The sequence below is a fragment of the Halichoerus grypus genome, chromosome 5 (assembly GCF_964656455.1).
Source record: "Halichoerus grypus chromosome 5, mHalGry1.hap1.1, whole genome shotgun sequence".
In the NCBI taxonomy this organism is placed as follows: domain Eukaryota; kingdom Metazoa; phylum Chordata; class Mammalia; order Carnivora; family Phocidae; genus Halichoerus; species Halichoerus grypus.
In genome coordinates this window covers 144,731,907-144,751,845 of record NC_135716.1, presented here as the reverse complement: position 1 = coordinate 144,751,845, position 19,939 = coordinate 144,731,907, and the positions used below count along the sequence as shown (strand labels likewise).

The 19,939-nt window shown below is 53.5% G+C and overlaps 1 protein-coding gene across 6 annotated transcripts in view; it reads right to left on the bottom strand.

Moving 5' to 3' along the window:
* Positions 1 to 8,562, bottom strand: part of SSBP3 (single stranded DNA binding protein 3) — a 161,913-nt gene extending 153,351 nt beyond the window's left edge. For 2 of the 6 annotated variants that reach the window (XM_078073101.1, XM_078073102.1), the window contains exons 1-4: positions 8,368 to 8,558; positions 7,332 to 7,404; positions 7,046 to 7,107; positions 4,269 to 4,353 (exon numbers count right to left, since the gene is read on the bottom strand). In XM_078073101.1, coding sequence (XP_077929227.1) covers positions 4,269 to 4,353; positions 7,046 to 7,107; positions 7,332 to 7,404; positions 8,368 to 8,423 — 276 coding nt within the window. In that variant the 5' untranslated portion in view covers positions 8,424 to 8,558. Of the gene's footprint in view, positions 1 to 4,268; positions 4,354 to 7,045; positions 7,108 to 7,331; positions 7,405 to 8,367 lie in introns of all 6 variants that reach the window. The other 4 variants (XM_078073100.1, XM_078073104.1, XM_078073105.1 and 1 more) reach the window with 4 other exon arrangements.
* Between the last annotated feature and the right edge of the window lie 11,377 nt (positions 8,563 to 19,939).

The following is a 19,939-nucleotide window of genomic DNA, read 5'->3' as shown; positions in this document are numbered from 1 at the left end:
TCTGTTCACAAATGAGGGCTGTCAAAAGTTGAGAGGAAGAATCTGAAAGACCCACATCTAGTCCCAGCTCTGCCGCCACCACCACCTCCCCCCTGCCACCCGCTACATGCTCTTGGACAAACTATCTAAACTCCAGGCCTCGGTTTCCTCATCTGTGAAATGGGGCTGATACTTAGGAATAACACCTGACCAATAAAGCCACCGCGAGGCCCAACTGCAAGCCTTCACTGAAAGGCTTTATAAGAACTGCAATGATGTGAGCGGTGCAAGGAGCCTCCGCAGCTCTCGAGCACCTTCAGCTCAGAGGCCACACCTCTGGGTCTTGCCTACCCCACTCATTTCTTGCCACCAAGCGGAAAACACACAATTAGCTACCACCAGGAGGGAAAGGGCTGCTGGTAGCCTAGAAGGCACCAAAGACACTTCTTTTTACCAGCCACATGGACCCGGGGGGAGAGGCAAGCAGAGAAGGTGGCCCAAAGTGAGAGACACAGGTGGCACTGGGAGCGTCCACCCCACAAAAGACCAGGCCCCAGACAACAGGGTCTAAGAGAACCCAATGGCACCCCAAGGGCTTTTACCGATACCCTGAGAAGCGCTGCTCGGGTGGGAGTGGAAAACTCTCACAGCAGGTTCCCCGCGTGAGCCTCCTCCTAGGGCCTCGGGGCTCTTCTGCCTTAGGGTAAACTGATTTCTCAGAAAAGTCCACTCCTGTACTGAATGCCCCAACACTCCACGTTACACGTGGTCAACAACAGGGCGCTCATGCTTACAGATAACGTGCCAGGTGTTTGTGGGGAGCCGGGGGGTGGGGGGAGGACAGACTGTGACTCAAAAACTCACGAATTCAAAGGAAATTTAAACCCCCTCCCTGCTGAGTCACCTGGTTTAATTCCAGGCCCTACAGCCTGGCCTCGACCTGAGAGGAGCCTTTATATCACCTGACCCCTGACCCCACTGTCAGGAAGGGGAGACAATTTGTCAGGAACACAAAATCTTTTCCCTAGGAGAGTAGAGACCAGGATCTTCCCAGCTGAGGTCCTTTCCAAAGATCCTTCCAGCCCCACAGCAGCTGGGCACGCCCCCCTCACCCCTGCCCTGCAAGCACTTAATACTCACTACCCCCATCAAGGCCTGGGTGGGTACCTGGGCTGCGCAATCTCCCCCACAAACTAGGAGAATCTTTGAATCGCCTCAATGGCAAAGGGAAGGCCAGTTACTGCACACTCTTACTGACAAGATGTAAGGTAACTGGTTAACCAGCACTAGAATCACCTGGCTCAAGATCACCCAGCAGAAGCGAAATCACCAAAGGAACCATCTTCCAATATTTCAATGGCTGTTCTAGGCCAGGCTCCTCAGTGACCCCAAATTACCTATTTTTTCTTACCCATAGTTCCTTAACCCCTTCATTCAATTAGCACGCATGCCTACTGTGTGCAAGGTATTGTGGGAGCTACAGAGATGAACAGCTCTGTAGATCAATGAATGGTCTCTGGCATGGAAAAAATTAATAAGCTGTGGTTGGAAAGACAAGCCTGAGAGAGAAATTAGTCGGAATAGGTGCAAACAAATGACACTTGCCACGGACCTGCAGGGCTGAGCCTTGGCAGTTAGGAGCAGCGATTCTGGAGTTGGTGATGGCCTGTGTTTGGATCCTCATTCTACCCCTTAGCTGCGAATTAACCTCTCTGTGCCTCAGCTTCCTCATCTGCAAAATGGAGTTAACAACTCCTCTCACCTGGCCACTGGCAGCTTGAAATGAGAGGCTGAACCAAAGCACTCAGCACAGGGGCCCAGCACATGGAAAGCCGCCAACAAAGGCTCTGTGTAGATGGTTTCCATAGATAATGAGATGGAGTGATCAGAGTGTGCTGAAAACTATCATAAAAGTCCACAGAGAAGTTAAAAGATGGATAGGATTCGAATGGATAAGAGAGGCATGCATTCCAGACAAGAGGAAGGGGGCCTGGAAAGAGACAACAACAATGATTCTAGCAAGAAGGAATGAGGGCTAACTAGATGGTAGCCATGGGAATGGAGAGAACACATGAAGATCTGAGAAGGACAAAGAAAAAAGAGGGTTCCTTTTCTTAATTTTCTTAAATTTCTCTTAATTTACCAGTTGCTCCTGTCACCCCTGCAGCCCAGGGCCACCGTGTAACTCCTTCACCATACAGATGTTCCCTCTCTGCCGCCATTCATCACTCCATTCCTCCCCCTGCACGATCTTACTCTCAGGCCAATGACACCAAGTGGATTCCAATCTAGGAAAAAGGGTTTTGACCCCCAAGTCTGTGAATCCTGGGCCTCAATCAGTGTGACCTCAATGCTTGGTAGCATCTTCTACATGTCCACGCCAATTTCAGTACTCGCCACATAATTCTGCCACCATTCCCTAACAAGTTATGGAAAGCAAACCCATGCAAGCTTTCACTGCCACCCATTGTTTCAAGGTGGCAGACCAAACCACAAATTGCCGCAACCTTACATCATTTGCTAGAACACCAAACTTGGTTAAAAATTATTTACTTCTCTGATAGCTTGCAAAAGATAGCACAGACATCCTCTATCAAGAGATTTATTTGAAATAGGCACATCCACCTATCCCCCCAACTCCAAAATGAAACCATTTGCGCAGCAAAACTGACCATGCAGGAATGGGCTCTCCGTACGTTTAAAAAAAAAGGAAGATTTTTACTAGGAAAAAGGGGTCAAATTCACCAACTATTTTTATATGCCTCATGTACCTTCTGGCCTCCTCCCCCAACCTCCAGCTCAGGAAACGCTATGATCATCACCACGGATTTTCCCAGAAGAACCACATCACGAGAGAACCAGTCACCTCACCTTTAACTACTAAAAGTTTACCAGACCGTAAGTACCGTTCGCCAGCTTCTCTCTCTCAGTCCTGGAGACGGCACAAGAACTGGTCCATTTCCACAGCAGTCTGTTCCAAGGGCATTACCTTTTCAGTCATAACAAAACTTCATCCCGTTGAATAGTCTCAAAACCAGTGAGCCTCCCGCGGAATCTCTAACTCTTCGTATTACAGGAGAAACTGTCACCATAAAGATATGCATGGTAATGGGAATTGACCGCTTGTGAAATTCAACCAGATGGGTTCTGGGGTCCTAGGCCAGTTTCTAGTGTCCCAGGTGTATCCCCCACCTCTGCACGCAGGGGACACACGCGGCCTGGCAAAGTGGGTGGGCCCCGACGACATTCAAGAAACCACCTTCCATGCTCGAGAGCTTGGAGACCATTCCTATCCACCTCATGACAAAGTGCAAGACCAAATAAACCACCTCTTGTGTGCATGTGCGCGCGCGCTGACACTCTCTCTCTCACATATACACACACGCACACCCCATCTACAAGGCCAGTGGGAAGCGAAGACTGGAAGGAGGCTGGGAAGAACCGCAGACACTTCCCCTTCCATCTCCCACATCCCCCAGATCGTGTTTCATCTGATCATAAATTCTGACTCCAACCCATGTTTGGAGTCTAATTTTTTTTTTTTTTTTGAGGGGGACTGCCATGGGAGATGGATATGCGGCAGACATCGCTCTTATAAGCATTTCATAAATCTTAAGAAACTCATCCAGGTAGAGGACAAATGATAGGGTAGCAAGAGCTATGAGGTGATGAAATTAACTATCTTCACAAGAACATTTTGAACACAAGATTATGGACCAGCCAAGGACCTCAAAGTATACATGATCTTACTGGGCACAACATGAGCCCTCCAACGTGCACGTGCACGCACACACGCACACACACACACACACACACACACACACCCCAAAACATAATTTGAAAAGCCTGCTCCCTGGAAAGTAAGGAAACAGCCCATTTCACCAAACTTCACTCAACCACCCCTTCTGCTCTGAAACACAAGTTTCGGATTTGCTTCTTCTGCTGTGGTGGCGGCGGCCAATTTTTTAATTAAACCAACACCAAGGAGGCTCAGTCCTTTCCCAGCTAACTGTCCACTCTGAACATCAACCTCTCACGGCTGAGCCCTGAACACCACCATTTAATCCTCCAGATAGATATCTATACTCTTTTGCATAATTACAACATTATGAAACACTGTTCCCCAAGTTAGAACAGGGCAAGGGCAGCAGGGAGGTGGGCAGAACAAAAGAAAGGCCAGGAGAAAACAAAGACCACTGCCAATTGGCTGTGTATTTGCTTCTAGTGCTAAAGAAGTTAGAGCTATCCAACCCTGTAATTATTGCCAGGATTAAAAATTTGTTACTCACGTAATCATGAAAGGCTTTTGCTTCACTCGAATGTTCACAAGTGTCTCGCCTTTCAGGAGCTGCACAGTAAAGGTCCCAAAATACGCTGCAAGTTGAAAAATAAAATAAGATCGGGTTACTAATTATTACTGGTGTAGCAACGACAAGTGTACAATGTGCGGGACTAACAGCACGGCATCTCCCAAAGGCTCCAACCCCACATTTCCAACCTTTTGGGCAAACTTGGTCTTGAAAACACAATGGACCAACCTCTTCTGGCAAGCCAGACCTTTGTAGTAAGAGTGTTAATTCTCATCAATCAGGCACCTACTGTGCACTGGATGCCTCACACCCATGACCCTGCTGGTAACTACCGCGGGGCTATAAGGTAGATGACTATCCCTACTTTATTCCAGGGGCAACTGAAGTTTGGATGGATTAGTACAACCCATTTATGGGTGCCCAGATAGGACAGGTAGGAATCTGGATAAGAATCCAGGCCTGCTTCATCTGTGCTCCTTTTACCCCCATCCCCCCAACCAAAATGGCTACATTTCATAAAAAGGTTAAACTGTCAAAGTCAGGACTATGATTCATATGCGGAGCAATCTAGGTGACTAGTAATAAAGGAAACCTACAGGTTCTTAATCCCAGAGCCCAGAGCCCACACCCCCACCCCTCCCATCTTACCCCACTCCCATCCAGGCCCACCCCCAAGGAATTCTTATGCAAGAACCATCCCCCCCACCCAAAGAATGCATGTCAATTAGCCAAAGGAGATGTTGTCCACAACCAAGTATCTTGTCCTTTCATGTTAAAATAGCCCTCCCCAGAGAGGCAACTGTCCACCTATCCAGCAAAGGGGAGGGGGGGGGCGCCAGGAGGAAGGCTTAGATATCTCTGCTTTCTCCCCCTCCAAGATTTGGTGTAGTCACCCTAACACTTTGTATTACATGAGAACAGACCTACAAGTCATCTGCCAGCCAGTAAAACCTTACACAAACACAGGGTAGTCATTGGTATTAATACGGGGCCTTAGAAACCCTCTCCGGGTCAGGAGCCCAAGGCCCAGGACTGGGAACCCACTTGAAGGAAACGGGCACCAGAGCAGAAGTCTGATTCTCGGTCTAGTGCTCCTGTCCCCAACACCAACAGCTAGCTCAGCGGGTCATCAGACAAGCCATCTCACTCAAGGTGTCTGAATTCCAGGGCCTGACCAACTCCGAATGAGCGCGGGGCTTCCTCCCACCTGGAGAGCCTCAGCTGTCATTTGCTCAGTGTCAAATGGCACAGAAGCAACTTCTAACTAACACGACCACGGACACAGCCACTCAGAGCCACCACTGCTCAGGTCCAGCACAACAGACTCTCCACGTTCCTGGGGCTGAGAGAAGGCAGGACAAGATGCGGGGGGGGGGGGGGGGGGGGGCACTTCCGGACAGAACAAGAAAATCGGAGGCTTCTAGTAGCTCCAGAAGGAGGCTCAAAAACATTCTTTTCTGTCCCCTGAAGCTGTACACATTTGATTAACTTCTCCGCACACTGAAGATTTCGAACGCTACAAACTCCCCGGCCCCTTCTCAGTAACTTTTACTCCTAAACCTGAGCTTCTACAAAATCCGTGATGGTCAAACGCACCAACCCCGCTCACATACTCCTCTCCAAAAACAACCCCAGAAAGCCTATCACCCACTCCTACAGGTAGAATCCTCAGGCCCCAACACCGCAGTTCCAAGGTTGGCAGAAGTCATTAAAAACTCATTTTCTCTGTGCAAGTTAGAACAGACACTTCATCCCCCCGCATTTCAAAGAGACTCGGAACAGTAACCTGAACTGGTGGTCAGGTAAATGCGCGCTAAGATCCCAAGACATGGCACTCTGATCCTTCTGAACTCCACCAAAATATCAAAAGCCATTCTGCTTTCTTGTCCTTTTCAAAAGGATGTCAAAGACTCGACCAATCGGTCCCGCAAAACATCCAGGTCTTATACTCACAGTGACTCACTCCTGCTGACCCTAAGCCTCCGTTCTTACGCAAACCTACAAGGAGACCAGACCTACAGATCTCCCACCCCAGCAGGACCCAAATAAAGGAGGGAAAGGGTCACAAATAAGGGAGAGCCACTAACTACCAACCACAAGCACTCTGTGAGGTCAACGCCAACCAGTTAAGGTTCTTGGTAAAATGAAACTTTGTGGTTTTAGGGATGCTGGGGGTTGGGGGGAGGGCCCACAGAGGAGAGGAAGGTCCAGTCAGTCTGAATCAGTATCTTTAAAGGAAGTGGCAGCCCCTTCTTGCTTTTTCTCAGGGTGCCTGGGAAAGGCCCCAGTAGAGTTGCTCCCTCAAGGTTTTGAGCTCACAGAAGAAAAAGGGACAGGCCAGTTGTAAAACAGACCTGGTATCCTCTCCACCCTACCCCACCCCCACTCCCTCTAATTAAAGCAGCATGCAGAACTGACAAAAACCCTTCAAGGTTTTTTCAAGCCCCCCCCCCCCCCACCACCGCCTGGTGCCCCAGAGAGAGACAGAAAAGTAAAGGAGTTTCTGTACAAACACTAGGCACAATTTAGTAGGTTCTCAATAGGAGGGGAAAGAGAAGGCAAAAACTTCAGGCAGCAGCCTCTCCTGTCCTTTTCTCCTTCACCAGCCCTGGTCTGAGTGCCCAGAGGTGCCCTGTTCCATGCCAAGCCCAAGAGCTAAGGCATGGGGGTCCGCTCCAGGCCTCCTGTCTTTGTTCACCCAGACCCAGGTCTCAGAACAAAACAAACACACACACAAAACTATCACACAAACTTACCACCACCACGAGTGCAAAAACCCAGGCGGTTCTCCCAACGTGATGTTTTTTTCCCATCGAATCTGGAAAGCAGAGAGCAGAGACCGCTTAGAGGAGCAGAGAGGAAGGGTGGGCTGGGGGCTTCCCAGAGCCAAAAGGCTGAGAAGACCAACTAACAATAAATGCCAAAAGGTGATAAAAATTCAAAATGGTGGCCACAGTGGTTGCTCCTGAAAACAAAGGCTCTAAGAATAGTGGGGAAGAAGGGGTGTCAAGAAATTGGATGATGGGGGGGAATTCCACTCACCTCCGACAAGAAGGTCTGTGCAGATTTCTGTGCTCCTACGTGCAGTAAATATTCGTAGACGTATAAAGCTAACCTGGAAAGTGGGCAGGGGGCACAGAAAGAGAGGGAACGCGTCAGATCACACGGGGCGCTCGCTTCTGGACCTTGCCAGCCGGCTTCCAGCCCTGTCTGCGCTGTCCCATTGTGGCCCCAACCAGAGGTGAGCAGCTAGCTTGGCCCTGCCTCGGGGCCGCGGGTGGAAGCATTCAGGGGGTGGGTACCAGGGGACGCGTTGCCTCGAGCTGCGAGGGCTAGAGAGCAGCCCCCAAACTTGAACTTCCAACTGGCATCGGGGCCAAACCCACCTAGGTCTCTCAAACTCGCAAGCCTCCCGACCCCTGAGCCTCCCTCCTTTTCCCGACCCACTCGTTGCCACCCTCTCTCCAGCTCTGAGGGTCCAGGGAGACTCAGTTCTGGACTCCGGGGTGCTCAGCGCGCTCTGGAGAGGGCAGCAAAGCGCCACCCTCACCAGTTCCCCCCCCGCAAGCAACTGTCCCCCAAGCCTAGGGCCAAACCGGCGCCGCCGTCCCTGCCCAGCGCGGCGCCCCGGAAGGCGCGGGGCGGGCGGCGAGGCCGAGGGCAGGCAAGGGAGAGCGCTCCCGGCCGAACAAAGCCCCCGGCACGCACTCCTCACGCCGCGGGCGGACAAAAGGAGCCTTCGGGGCTGCGGGAGCCACGCGCCCCCTGCCCGCGCCCGCGGGGCAAAGTGCGGCCGCCGCGGCGGGCGCCCAGCCTCGCGCTCCGGACCTCGCCCACCCCTCTCCGCGGACCCCCGCGGCCACCAGGTGCCCCCTCCCCCGGCGGCGCCCCCCGACGCCCCGGCCTCCGCCGCCTCCCAACAATGGGCTCTCCCACGCCGCCCGCCGCGGCCTCGGGGAAGGGGCCAGGCAGGCGGCGCCGGGCCCGGGGCGCAGCAGCCCCCGCCCGCCCACCTGCCTCCCACCGGCCTCCCGCAGCCCGGCGACGGCGCGGCCGCCACTTGGAAAATAGGGCTTACTTTTCTCGAGCCTGCCCGTCCGAGGGCACCGCCGAGCCTTTGCCTTTGGCAAACATGGTTTGCAGAGAAGAGGGCGCCGAGCCTCGCCGCCGCCGCCGCTACCGCTCCGGCTGCTCCCGAGCTGCCCCCTCGCTCCCGGCCCCCTCCCCGGCCTCGCTCGCTCGCCCGCTCGCGCTCTCCTCGCCGCGCTCCCCTCCCTCCCCCCCCAGGCGCTGGCTCCGCGCTCTTTCCAGCTGTCAAAGCGTCAGCCCCGGCCGCGGCCCCATCGCCCTGGAACTCCTCCCGCGCCGGCTCGGCCTGGGGTGCCGCTGCCGCCGCTCGCCCGCCGGCCCGGCCGCCCGCTGGCTCGCTCGCGCGCCCGCCCGCCCGGCTCCGCCTGCGCCGCCCTCTGCGCCTCCGGCACCGCTGCCGCCGCCGCTGCCGCTGGTCTACTTGGAGCTCAACCGAACGTGGCTACCCGGGCGAGGAAGCGAGGCGGGCGTCAACGTCCCGCGATTGATGGCCGCTTCGGCCAATCGGCGCGCGGGGGCGGGCCCGGCGGCCGGGAGGGACGCCCTGTCAGCGCCCGGCCGCGGCAGTCCCCGCGGCGGCCGCCTCCACCGAGCGGCTGCCCCTGCTCCTGCGGCCGAGCCGGGGGTGCTCGGGGGCGCGCGCCTCTCTTTTCTGTAGATGTGGGGAGGGGACTCGAATCGGGCTGGGGGAGCTCTGGTCTCCCGGCCCCGGCGACGAGGGGGTTTGCCGGTCGCTCTCCGCGGCGGGGACCACTGGGGGGCGGGGGGCGCTGCGGCAGCGTCGGAGGGGAGGGGGCGCGGACCCCTAAGCGGAGCGCAGCCGGCTCCCTCCCGCCACGTCCCTCTCCCTTATCTGCCCCTCACCTCCTTCCCCCCCCCTTTCCACCGCCTGGCCTGCGACGGCCCAGCCCTTATCTCCCCCTCCCCCTCGCCTGCCCTCCCCCCTGGGCTCCGACCCCGACCCCCTCCCCAGACTCCAGTGCGCTCCCCAGCCGCCCCGCCCCCGGCCCTCCCTCTTGCCCAGTCCGCCTTCCGAGCGCCGGGCCCGGGGCTCCACGCTGCGAGCTGGGCGGCTCGAGCCGGCGCCGAGGCGCGCGGCTGCTCCTTTACTACATTAAAATACTTTGGAAAGCCCCAAAGTGGAGCCGCGCGAAAAAAGTCCTTGGCGTGCTTTGGGGAACCTGGGGGAGGGGACGGGGGACTTGTGCTAAGAGAAGGGAGAGTGATTGCTCCCAAATTTCTAAGGTCGGCCAGCCCTGGCAAGTTAGCCCCTTGGCTTCTCCACAGGAGACTGTGCCGTTCCGGGGTACGGGGGCGTCACCGTCACCTGGGTGCCCCGCAACGTGGAATGCGCGCCACAGAAATCAGCAAACTTCAAATAAATGGAGCTAAATTGGGGAGTGGAGCGGGGTGAGAGTCAGGCTTGGGGGGAGGGGAAGCTTCCATTGTCAGTGACCCAGGTGTACAATGGGAAATGGGGGGGGCTGGCAGAGTGACCCAGCTATTTGCTGCTGACTCCTTTCTGCCCACGCTGAGAACCCCAAGTACACACTATGACTCCCTTATTAGACCAGAAACCAGCGAAATAGGGGAAGACTCCCCCATTTTCAGACTGCTTTTAGAGCGCGGTTCTCTTTAAATGTGATAAAACACTGTCGGCACTGTCTCTTTAAAAGAGTCAAGCAGAAAAAGCTGTGTAAGCGCTGATTGGCTGCCTGTTTGGATACATCTTTAGGGGAGCCTTGAAACTGTTAGCCTAGGTTGATTTTTTTTTTTTTAACTGCGCTGTTCCAATAAACAAGTAACGCCCCTCCCCCTAACATGCCTCGCACCAAACAGCACCAAACAATTAAAGGATAGGTCAGTGTCCTGGGGAAAACACGTTTCAAGTAGGAAAACTCAGAACTAAATTTCAACAAAATAAAGAATAATTCCCTACCATTAAAGTTTGCTTATTCTGATCTGTTGAAAAGAGAAAAGGGGCTTTTAAAAGAAATGCCCCGCAGCAAACAGATCTGCATTGGTTCAGGAAGGAGACTCGGTGCATTTTTGGAATAATGTTCTACTCAGTGTAACAAGCCTCCCTAAATTAGAATATAGCCAGGCCCTACGGATGCCTCTGGACGCACTGTGTTCTCTGCTGGGACCTAGAGATTGCAGGGGAAGGGGACAGAAAAAGGGAAATACTGAACCCTAGTCTATGGTTGTCTGTATGCTAGCCCCTAGTTTAAAGGTTGTTTTGTGAATGAGAGAAGCATGGAGGTTGGGAGGGAGTTGAAATACAACGATAGGGGAGAGAAGGAAATAATTACAGTTATTTTTTTCCCCTAGGCGGTTTAATTTAATAGGGCTAACTTAAGGTACCTTAGAGCCCACACTAATTAAATTGGCCTGTTCATCCCCTTCCCCTGGACTTCTATTTTTGATGGGCTAGGAATGGCCAAGGATGGCTTGGCAACAGACTGACTCACAAGAAGCCTGACTCATCTTGGGTCTGCAAGGACCAAAGATTTTGAGTATCATGAGTATTGGTCAGGTCCTGGCTAAAGGAAAACACTGCCCTTCTCTGGCTCTACTATGGCAGTGTCTACCAAGTTGGCCATGCCCTGCCTGCAGCACAAACCTATCTGTTTGGCCATCATTTTCCTCATCTGTCAAATGGGAAAGGAGGGTTAGAAGATCTTTAACATCTCTTGGAATCTGATGTTCTATGATGCCGGTTTCCCTTCTATAGTTTTCTTCCCCCACCCCCTGCACCCCCCACCACCACCAAAAGAAGTACTAGCACCTTCTTCGGGAGCACGTGTGGTAAGAGGAGTGGCATTCAGGGAACCTGTCCTAGACGGCACTCTGTCCTTGTGGTCTGCCCTTTGCTAGGGCTTGACACAGAATGAGGCCCCATGTCAGTAGGTTCTTGGTGAAGCTAAAAGAGACAGTGAGAGGACCCAGACAGAGAGAGCAGGGAGCCCCCCCAGCCTGCTGGAGAGAAGGGAGTTGATGGGCTCCTGGGAAGCAGGACCACTCAGCAGCCCCAACCAGGTATATACCCAGTGATCCAAGATGCAGTCAGATCAGAAGCAAGTCCCAACACCCAAGAACAGCATTCCAAACCCCAGCCTACCTTTCCCCACTGAATCCCCCAGCTGCACCTTCCCCAGACCACATCTTTGGGCCTGGTGTCTCTACCTGGAATGCCTCCCTCCCCAACATCCCACTTTGACCATTCCTTAGGGCTAACATCCTGTTCAATGCCATCTTCTCCTCTAAAACTTCTTTGCTTTTCACTCCCGGAACAAAACTCATCCATCCCTTTGCTTGGTCTCATTTTGCTTGAACCTCCATAGTGGCTCTCTGTGTTCATTCTGCCTACTGTTGTAGCCCGTGTTGTTTACTGTCTGTCTCCTCCGCCAGACCTGGCAGGGAGAGGATCTAACTCTGAGTCATCTGTGTGTCTCCACCACCCAGCACAGGTTCGATACCTGCGTGTACATCAACATTCAGTGTACGTACCAGGAACTGGGGAGCCACGAGAGGGAAAAATGGTCTCATCCTCAAAGTAGCTCTGGGCCCGGGGGGAGATAAGAAAGGGACGCCACTGACAATGGGATGAGATAAGGCCCCTCTCCCAGCTCCACCCACCTAAACCACGGGCCGCCAGGAACTACTGTACTTTTAGTCCCCAGAATGCACCAGGTCATTGTTTGTATCCACCCTAGACTCATTCATTCTTTCCTCCTCCCTTTCTCTATCCCTACCTCTCTTCCTTTTTTTCTTCTTTCTTTTAGTACATGTCTATTGAGCATCTACTATACCAAGCATTGTTCCAGGTACTGGGTAAGAAACCAAATAAAAATCTTTACTCCATCGAGCTCAGGCTGTTGGGAAATCCTCAGTCTAAAAGCCTCTTTCTGTGACAGACTCCTACTAATTCTAAAATCCAGCCTGGGCAGGTAGCACCTCCACCAGGAAGCCTGAAGCCTCCCTGAGCTCCCAGACTGGGCCAGGTGTCCCCTGGCAGCCTCTGGGACACCCCCCCACACACACAAACCACAACAGATTGCAGTTGGCCACACTGCGTAGATGTGGACATGTGTGCATCTCCCTCATGGGAGCATGAGTTCCTCCCGGTCAGAGAATGGTCATCATTCACCCGTGGATCTCCAGTGCCCAGCAACTATGGTAAAAGGAGATTCAAATAACTGAGTGACCAGAATGAGAAGGAACAGGCAGATGAGGTAGGAGAGGAGAAGAAGGAGAGGTCAACTCCAAGCTCGGGCTAGAATGGCCACTCCTTCACTCAGCTGCCAGAAACTGGAGGGCAGAAATCCTGGGCTCTGGGATCAGTTTGGCATTGGGGTTAAAGGAAAAGTGGCGGCTAAAGGAAAAAGACTTCAGGCCCGTGGGCTTAACCCGGGGTGGAGGAGATGGGGTGGCGGCCATTTGAATGGTCACTGAACCTGCAGCCCATCCCCCTCCTGTCCTGGCACAGTGGGTCCTGGAATTGAGTGGAGGTGCCTCTGGTCAAAACCTTGGGCTCCTCTGCTGGGGGTAGAGGGGCTCCGGCTCAGGCTGGTGAGCCTGGTTTTAGCTGACGTTTCCCCAAGGGGATCAGGAGCCTCCACGAGGGGGTATGAAATCCAGCGTCTAGGCCTGTCTGGTGGATGTTGGGCAGGTGACCTCCCCTCTGTGAGCCTGTCTGGGAAAGGAGGACCTCACTGTCGGTGTGCAGGGTGGACAGTAGGATGGCGGGCAGGAACTGCGGGGGAATTGCCTGCTGGGCTGTCAGTTGGTACTGGCCAAGCCCGTGCTTCCAATCTCCTCTGGACAGTGGAGAGTCACTGCCTTGAAGGCTGTTTGGAGGCTCAGCAGAGATAGTAATTGGAGAAACATTCTGTAAGTTGAAAAAGATGATTACTCCTGATGTTATTAGCACAGCAGAACCCGCAAAAAGAGAGGTGCTAAGGAGGAAGGAAGTGAAGTGAGGTTTAAAATCAACTGTGTTTTGATGGGGCACCTGGATGGCTCAGATGGTTGAGCGTCTGCCTTCGGCTCAGGTCGTGATCCCAGGGTCCTGGGATCGAGCCCTGCATCGGGCTCCCTGCTTGGCGGGGAGCCTGCTTCTCCCTCTCCCTCTGCTGTTCCCCCTGCTTGTGCTCTCTCACTCTCTCTGTCAAATAAATAAATAAAAGCTTTAAAAAAAAAATATATGTTTTGAAATGTCTTCTGCTGGACACACACCTGTGATGAGACACCTGGTCAGAGCAAAATGGTTTTGGGCATTTTCTTGAATGGGTTTAGTTCTATCCAGAAGGCACCTACTAAGCTCTGGGCCCTGAGCCAGGGCCACTGAAAAGTACAAGAACATACAAGGTGAGGTCCTGCCAAGGGTAGATGGGGAGGAGAAGCCGATGCTGTGGTCCTTCCCGGGTTCCTGCCACGCCTCCCCCACCTCCTCTCCAGGATGTCTTGGCCATGAGTTCATTCCCATGCCACCCACCATGAAGCCTTCCGCAGTGTCCCCCTTGCAGCTCCCTCTTGCATCCCCTACCAGCCTTGGGCCAGCACGTCTCTGTGTGCACTCACCCACTGCATCTTTATCCACTCCATTCCCTCTGCCTGGAACACCTCCCCCCAGACATGCCTCACTTCCTCCAGGTCCCTGGTCTGAACACGGCCAGAGCCCTCCCTAATCAACCTCTGTGGACTGGCACTTGCCCCCTCATCCTGGTCTAGTTTTCTCCCTAGCAACCGTCACCAACTACCATAGTATATGTTTATTTGTTTATCTTTTTTCCCTCATTAAAATTTAAGCTCTGTGGGAGTTTTATCCCCACCTCTAGAACAGGTACTCAGTAAAAACATGCTAAATGTTGAATAAAATAATTGATTTAACAAAGATTTTCTGAGCATCTGGTATGGGCTGTGCCTCCTGGTAGGTGTGAGAATGCCGGGTGAACAAGACAGTCCCAGTCTCCTTCTGTTCAGAGCTCGCAGTCCAGCGAGCAAGAGAAGGGTTAATTCAATAGGCACACAGATAAATATGTCATGACAAACCGTGCCAAGTAGAGGATGCTATAAGAGCGAATAACAGAGTCTGAGCCTGTGGGGGAGGGAGTGGTGATCAAGGAGGGCTTCCCTGTGTAGGTGACATTTGAGTTCTAAAGGCTGCGGGAGAGTTAACTACACAAAGGAAGAATGTTCCAGGTAGGGAAGGGAAGTCTGCAGCAGGGAGGAGCCCTGTCAGGTGGAGTTATTGATCACTAGTCCTTGCGACAGGAGCAGACCCCCCCACTGTGCTGCAGATGCCCCTGGCTGTGGCATCAGAGAAAACCCCAGAGCAGAGAACCAGAGCTTCTCCGCCCAGGAGGGGACGCTCTGTCAGGTAACATTTCGGGAAGCCGGTAACCGTAGCAATGGCTGGAGTCACAAGTGGGCTACCACTTTCATGCTCCTTATAATAGGTATTATAGCAAAAAAGAAAAAAAAGAAACTATCAAGTGTTAGAGGATGCGGAGAACGGGGAACCCTCGTGCACTGTTGGGGGGAATGTATACTGGTGCGGCCACACTGGAAAACAGGAGGGATGTTCCTCAAAACATGAAACAGAGAGTTGCCATATGATCCAGCCATCCCGCCTCTAGGAACACACCCAAAATAATTGAAAGCAGGGACTCAAACAGATATCTGTACATGAATGATCATAGCGGCATGATTCACAGTAGCCAAAACATGGACTCGACCCAAATGTCCATCAGCCGTGGAATGGACAGTGTGATGCATCCATACAACGGAATGTTACTCAGCCTTGAAAAAGGAAGGAAATTCTGACACAGGCTACAACATAGATGAACCTCGAGGACTCGTGAGATAAGCAGACACAAAAGGACAAATATTGCATGAGTCCACTCGCACGATCGACCGAGAGTAGTGAAGTTCATAGACACAGAACCTGTGACAGCGCCTGCCAGGGGCTGCCTAGGGCAGGGGGAACTCGAGCTGTTGGCTAAATGGATACAGAGTTTTGCTTTGGAAAAATGAAGTTCTGGAGATAGATGGTGGTGATGGCTGCACAACGGTGTGAGTGTACTTAGCGCCACTCAACTGTACGCTGAAAACTGGTTAAAATGGTACGGTTATATGTGACGTATATTTTACAACAATAAAAACCGGAAAGGAAAGAGACTGAGCTAAGAGCGATGAGGGAGGGCACAGGAGGGGTCCAATACGGGACGTCATGGGGCTTTGAAAGGGGCACCTAAAAAGGAGGGGCATTCAAACTTGTCCAGTGAGGGGAGAGGTGGGACAGAGCGGGAAGTGGTGGGAAGCATCTGGAAAGCTGTCAGGGCCAGGCCAGGTCTAAACTGAGGTCTGAGTGAAAGCTGGGGGGCAGGTGTGGAGTATGTTTCAGACAAGAATGAATGGCGTTCACGAATTTATTCAACAGAGCTGGACCATTCAGGGCCTTGGGTGTCATACTAAGAAGTTCAGTCTTTGTCCTGCAGGCAGGGGCTTTCACCAGGGATGACCTCCTTGTGCTTTAGGAAGAGCACTCTGGGGGGCCCGGAGGAAGAGGGAGCCCTGAAGGCCGTGAGGGGCTCAACAGCAGGTGTGGTGAGAGGTGCTGAGGCAAGTGAGATGGAGGGAAGCTGATGGAAGGGAGTTCCCGGGGCTCAGTTGCTGACGGCATATGAGGGTGTGAAAGCTGACTCCCAGGTTTCTGGCATGGGTGAGGGAGCTTTCTGTCAGGGGGCCCAGGAAGGGAAGCAGGTCTGTGGGTAGCAAGTATGAGGAGGTCAGTCTTGGACGTGCTGGGTTGGAAAAGCCCAGTGGATGTCCAGATGGAGCTATCAGGGACAGGTAAACTATAGTCTGGAGCTCCAGAGCGAAGTCTGCCCTGAAGATGGAGCCTGGGGAGTTACCAACATCTGGAATTCAGATTCAAGCCCAGGGAGGCAACAAAGGTGACCCAAGCATCACCTGGGGGAAAGAAGACACGTGGGCGTGGTACAAATGGTGCGAACCACCCCCCGCCCCCACCTCAGAGCATCCGAGGTCGGGATGCTCCTGAAGGCCTCTTCCCACTCTCTCCCGATTTCCTTCCTTCCCCTCTGACTCTTCTTCCTGTGATCCTAGAAAGGGTTCTTATTCTCCAACCTCCTCTTAAAATTATATTCGGTGAGCTATTGCTGATACAACGTTACATAACAAACAGCCCCAAAATCTCAGTGGCTTATTATAAAAGCCATTTATTTCTCACTCAGAGGTCCGCAGTCAGTCTGGGCGGCTCTGCTCCAGTCTGCTCATGGGTCCCCCTTGCTGGGGCCCAGGCTGAAGGGCAGAGGCTGCCTGGCATGTATTTCCAAAGTGGGTGAAAGGAGCACCAGATGCCAAGCCAGTCCATGCGAGCATCTACCTGCTCCCAAGTCACATGGCCAACCCAGCCTCAGTGGGGCAGGAAGGTGTATGCCTCCCGCAGAAAAGGAAGTGGATATTTGCTACACAAGCCACCATGAATGAGCTTCTCTCAGGCTCTGTCATTGACCTTCACTTTTGCTTTGGGCAAGTTCAGCCATGCCCGTGGCATGGACCACACCTGAACCTCCATGATGATTCCTGAATCCATCCCCCTGGCCCGGATTTTTTTCTTAGTACCAGCCTCCCCACCCTATCTGTTTAGTTAAAAGACATTCCCACCTGGATGTCCCCCAGGTGATTCAAAGTCCCTGTGTCTAGAACTGAGCTCATTATTTCTCCCTATCCAATTCCTACTCAGTGCCCATCTCTGTGCAGGGCACCAACACCCAGGCAATTACCTGGGCCAGAGACCTAAAAGTGCGTCTCTGCTCCTTTTCTTCCTTACCCCCTGCCCCCTCTGCCAGCACCTGGGTTGGTCAGCTAGATCTAGTAAGCATCCCACATTTTTCTTTCCTTTTTTAAAAGATTTTATTTTTAAGTAATCTCTATACCCAACGTAGAGCTCGAACTTACAACCCCAAGATCAAGAGTCCTCATGCTCCACCGACTGAGCCAGCCAGGTGCCCCATAGGCATCCCACATTTTGTCCACTCACCACCCCTACTCTCATCACTGTGATCCAGCCCTGGATTATTGCACAACCCCCAACTGATCTCTCTGCCTTCAGACTCTCCCCAACCCTCCACCCTCTCCTGGCCAGCCAGAGGCATGTGTTCAAGGCACAGATGTGACATGCTTTTGCTCAAAACTCTTCAGTGGCCCTCCTTCTTATACAAGATGAAGCCCAAGGTCCTCTGCAAAAAAGTTCAAGGTCCTTCATAATCTGGCCCCTGCCTCTCTTTGCAGCTTGTTGCTCACCAGTGTCCTGAGCACTGGGGACGGATGTGCTCCTTGGGAGTTTGCAGGCTGATGGGGGAAGCAGACAACTCTACCAGTACTTATGATACAACGTGACAAGTGTCACAACGGAGGGTACAGGCCCCTGTGGGCAGAGTGCAGGGGTGTTATGCTGGTCCAGTGGGTCAGAGACGGCCAGGAGGAGGCTGTGGCCTTCCTCAGACAGTACTGGGAATGGATGAGCACTCTCAAGGAGAAGCTGGAGACGGAGCTCTGAGGAGCACCAGCAGGTCCGATGGAGGGGGAGCTGATGAAGGTGACAGAGGAGGCCTGACCAGAGGAGCAATGAGGAGGAAATCTGGGGGAGGGAGTGCCTAGGAAGACAGTGCTTTGAGGAAAATGTTGACTCGCAGATGGTGGTCAATAGCGGAGGGCTCTGCAGAAACTGGCTGGCTGGTGAGGGCGGTTTTAGGGGAGCAATCTGGGCAGAAACCATATCACAGCAGTGGCGGCGTGGGAGGGGCGACTGACAGAGACAGCAGGTGCAGACAGTCCTCTCTAGATGTTGGGCTGTGAAGGGGATAAGAGACAGGCCAGAGTGCCAGGGGTAAGGAGCTTTGCTGTGTTTCAGTTGAAGACAAGAGAGACTGGATCCTGTGTAAATGCTGACTGGAAGGAGCGAGTAGAGAGGGAGAGGTCAAAGGTACTGGATGGAGCCAGAGGACGACGTTACAGTGAGGTCCCTGAGGAGGTGGGAAGGGAAAGGGCCCAACGCAGTTGGAGGGCCATCTTCACTCCCCTCTGGGAACGCAGAGATGAGGAGACTCAGCCTCTGCCCTCAACATACTCATGGTCGGGACTCCTGGGTGGCTCCGTCGGTTAAGCGTCCCACTCTCGATTTTGGCTCAGGTCATGATCTCAGAGTTGTGAGATCAAGCTCCGAGTCAGGCTCCACACTTAGTGTGGATTAAGATTCTCTCTCTCCCTCTCCCTCTGCTCCTCCCCTGCTCGTTTTCTCCCTGCTCTCTCTGTCTTAAAAAGAAAAGATGCTCATGGTCTGGGGGAGGGGGCTGGAGCTTTGCAGAGGAAGTAAGCTAGGAGCTGGGGCTTTGAAGGTTGAGCAAGAGTTTGCTAGGCAGAACAGCAGTGGTGAAGGGATCCCAGTCAAGGGAACAGCATGAGGCACAGGTGTTGGGGGCCGGGGGGAGTGGCATGGCGACAGGAGAGGGGGACCAGGATGCTTCTCACACTCTTCCACATTGACTTCATGGGCACCCACCTTAGGCACCTGTGGATCCTGAGGGAACACAAGGACTGTGTTGTGTTCATCTCTGTGTGGCCCAGTACCTGGCTTCTATGTGTGTTGAGTGACAAAGGGTCCACTAGGGACAGAGTAAGTCTATCCTGAGGATGAGTGTCGTGGAGATAGCAAGGCTTCCTCCGGTGGGGGGGGGTCATCACCTCTCTCCCTCCCAGGTGCTGGACACTGTCCTGGCTGGCCCCAGTGAGTGCTCAATATATGTTGGCTATGCCCCTGGAGGCCCTGTGTTCCACACCTCCTTTCTAGCCACCCCCTGAGGCCACCGGGGGAGGAGGTGCGGGAGCAGCCCTCTCCCCCAGCTATCTGGGGCACCCAGAGCAGAGCTCACAGGCTCATTCTCCGATTCTGAGCCCCGTTTCCACGGAAACAGACATCGGCAACCATCAAAGTCCCGGCTTTCAAACACGAGTCTCTTCCAAAACTTACTCTCACGTGATTCATAGACTTCACAGTTGTGGGGGCTGCAGGGGCCTTCCAGAGCGTCCCACCCTCCCTGTGATGTGAGGGCAGAGCCGGGCTAGAACACCGGGCCCTGGCTCCTAGTTCAGTGCTCTGTCCTTCTTCCGGTGCTGCCCCAACCCGGGAGACCCCACAGCCATCCTGACCCATTGGCCGGGGCCTCTGTTTGCCCATCCATCCATCTAAGGAGGAAAAAGTACCAGCAGTCAACACACACCTGTTGGACACCTCAGATTCCTGCCAGTTCAGTAGGGGCGCCCAGAACAATGTGCACAGGGGCGGGGGTGGTCAGCCTCCTCTTCCAAGGCTGATGTCACTGGAACCCAAAACCTGCTTCTTGGTCACTGAAGGCTGGGGTCCTGTCTCAGAGGATGCTGGGAGGAAGGACTGGGAGGACACAGGTCACCCCCGGGCACTGATCTGGCACAGAGCAGATTCACAGGAGAGGGGCTTCGCTCTGCAGCGTCCG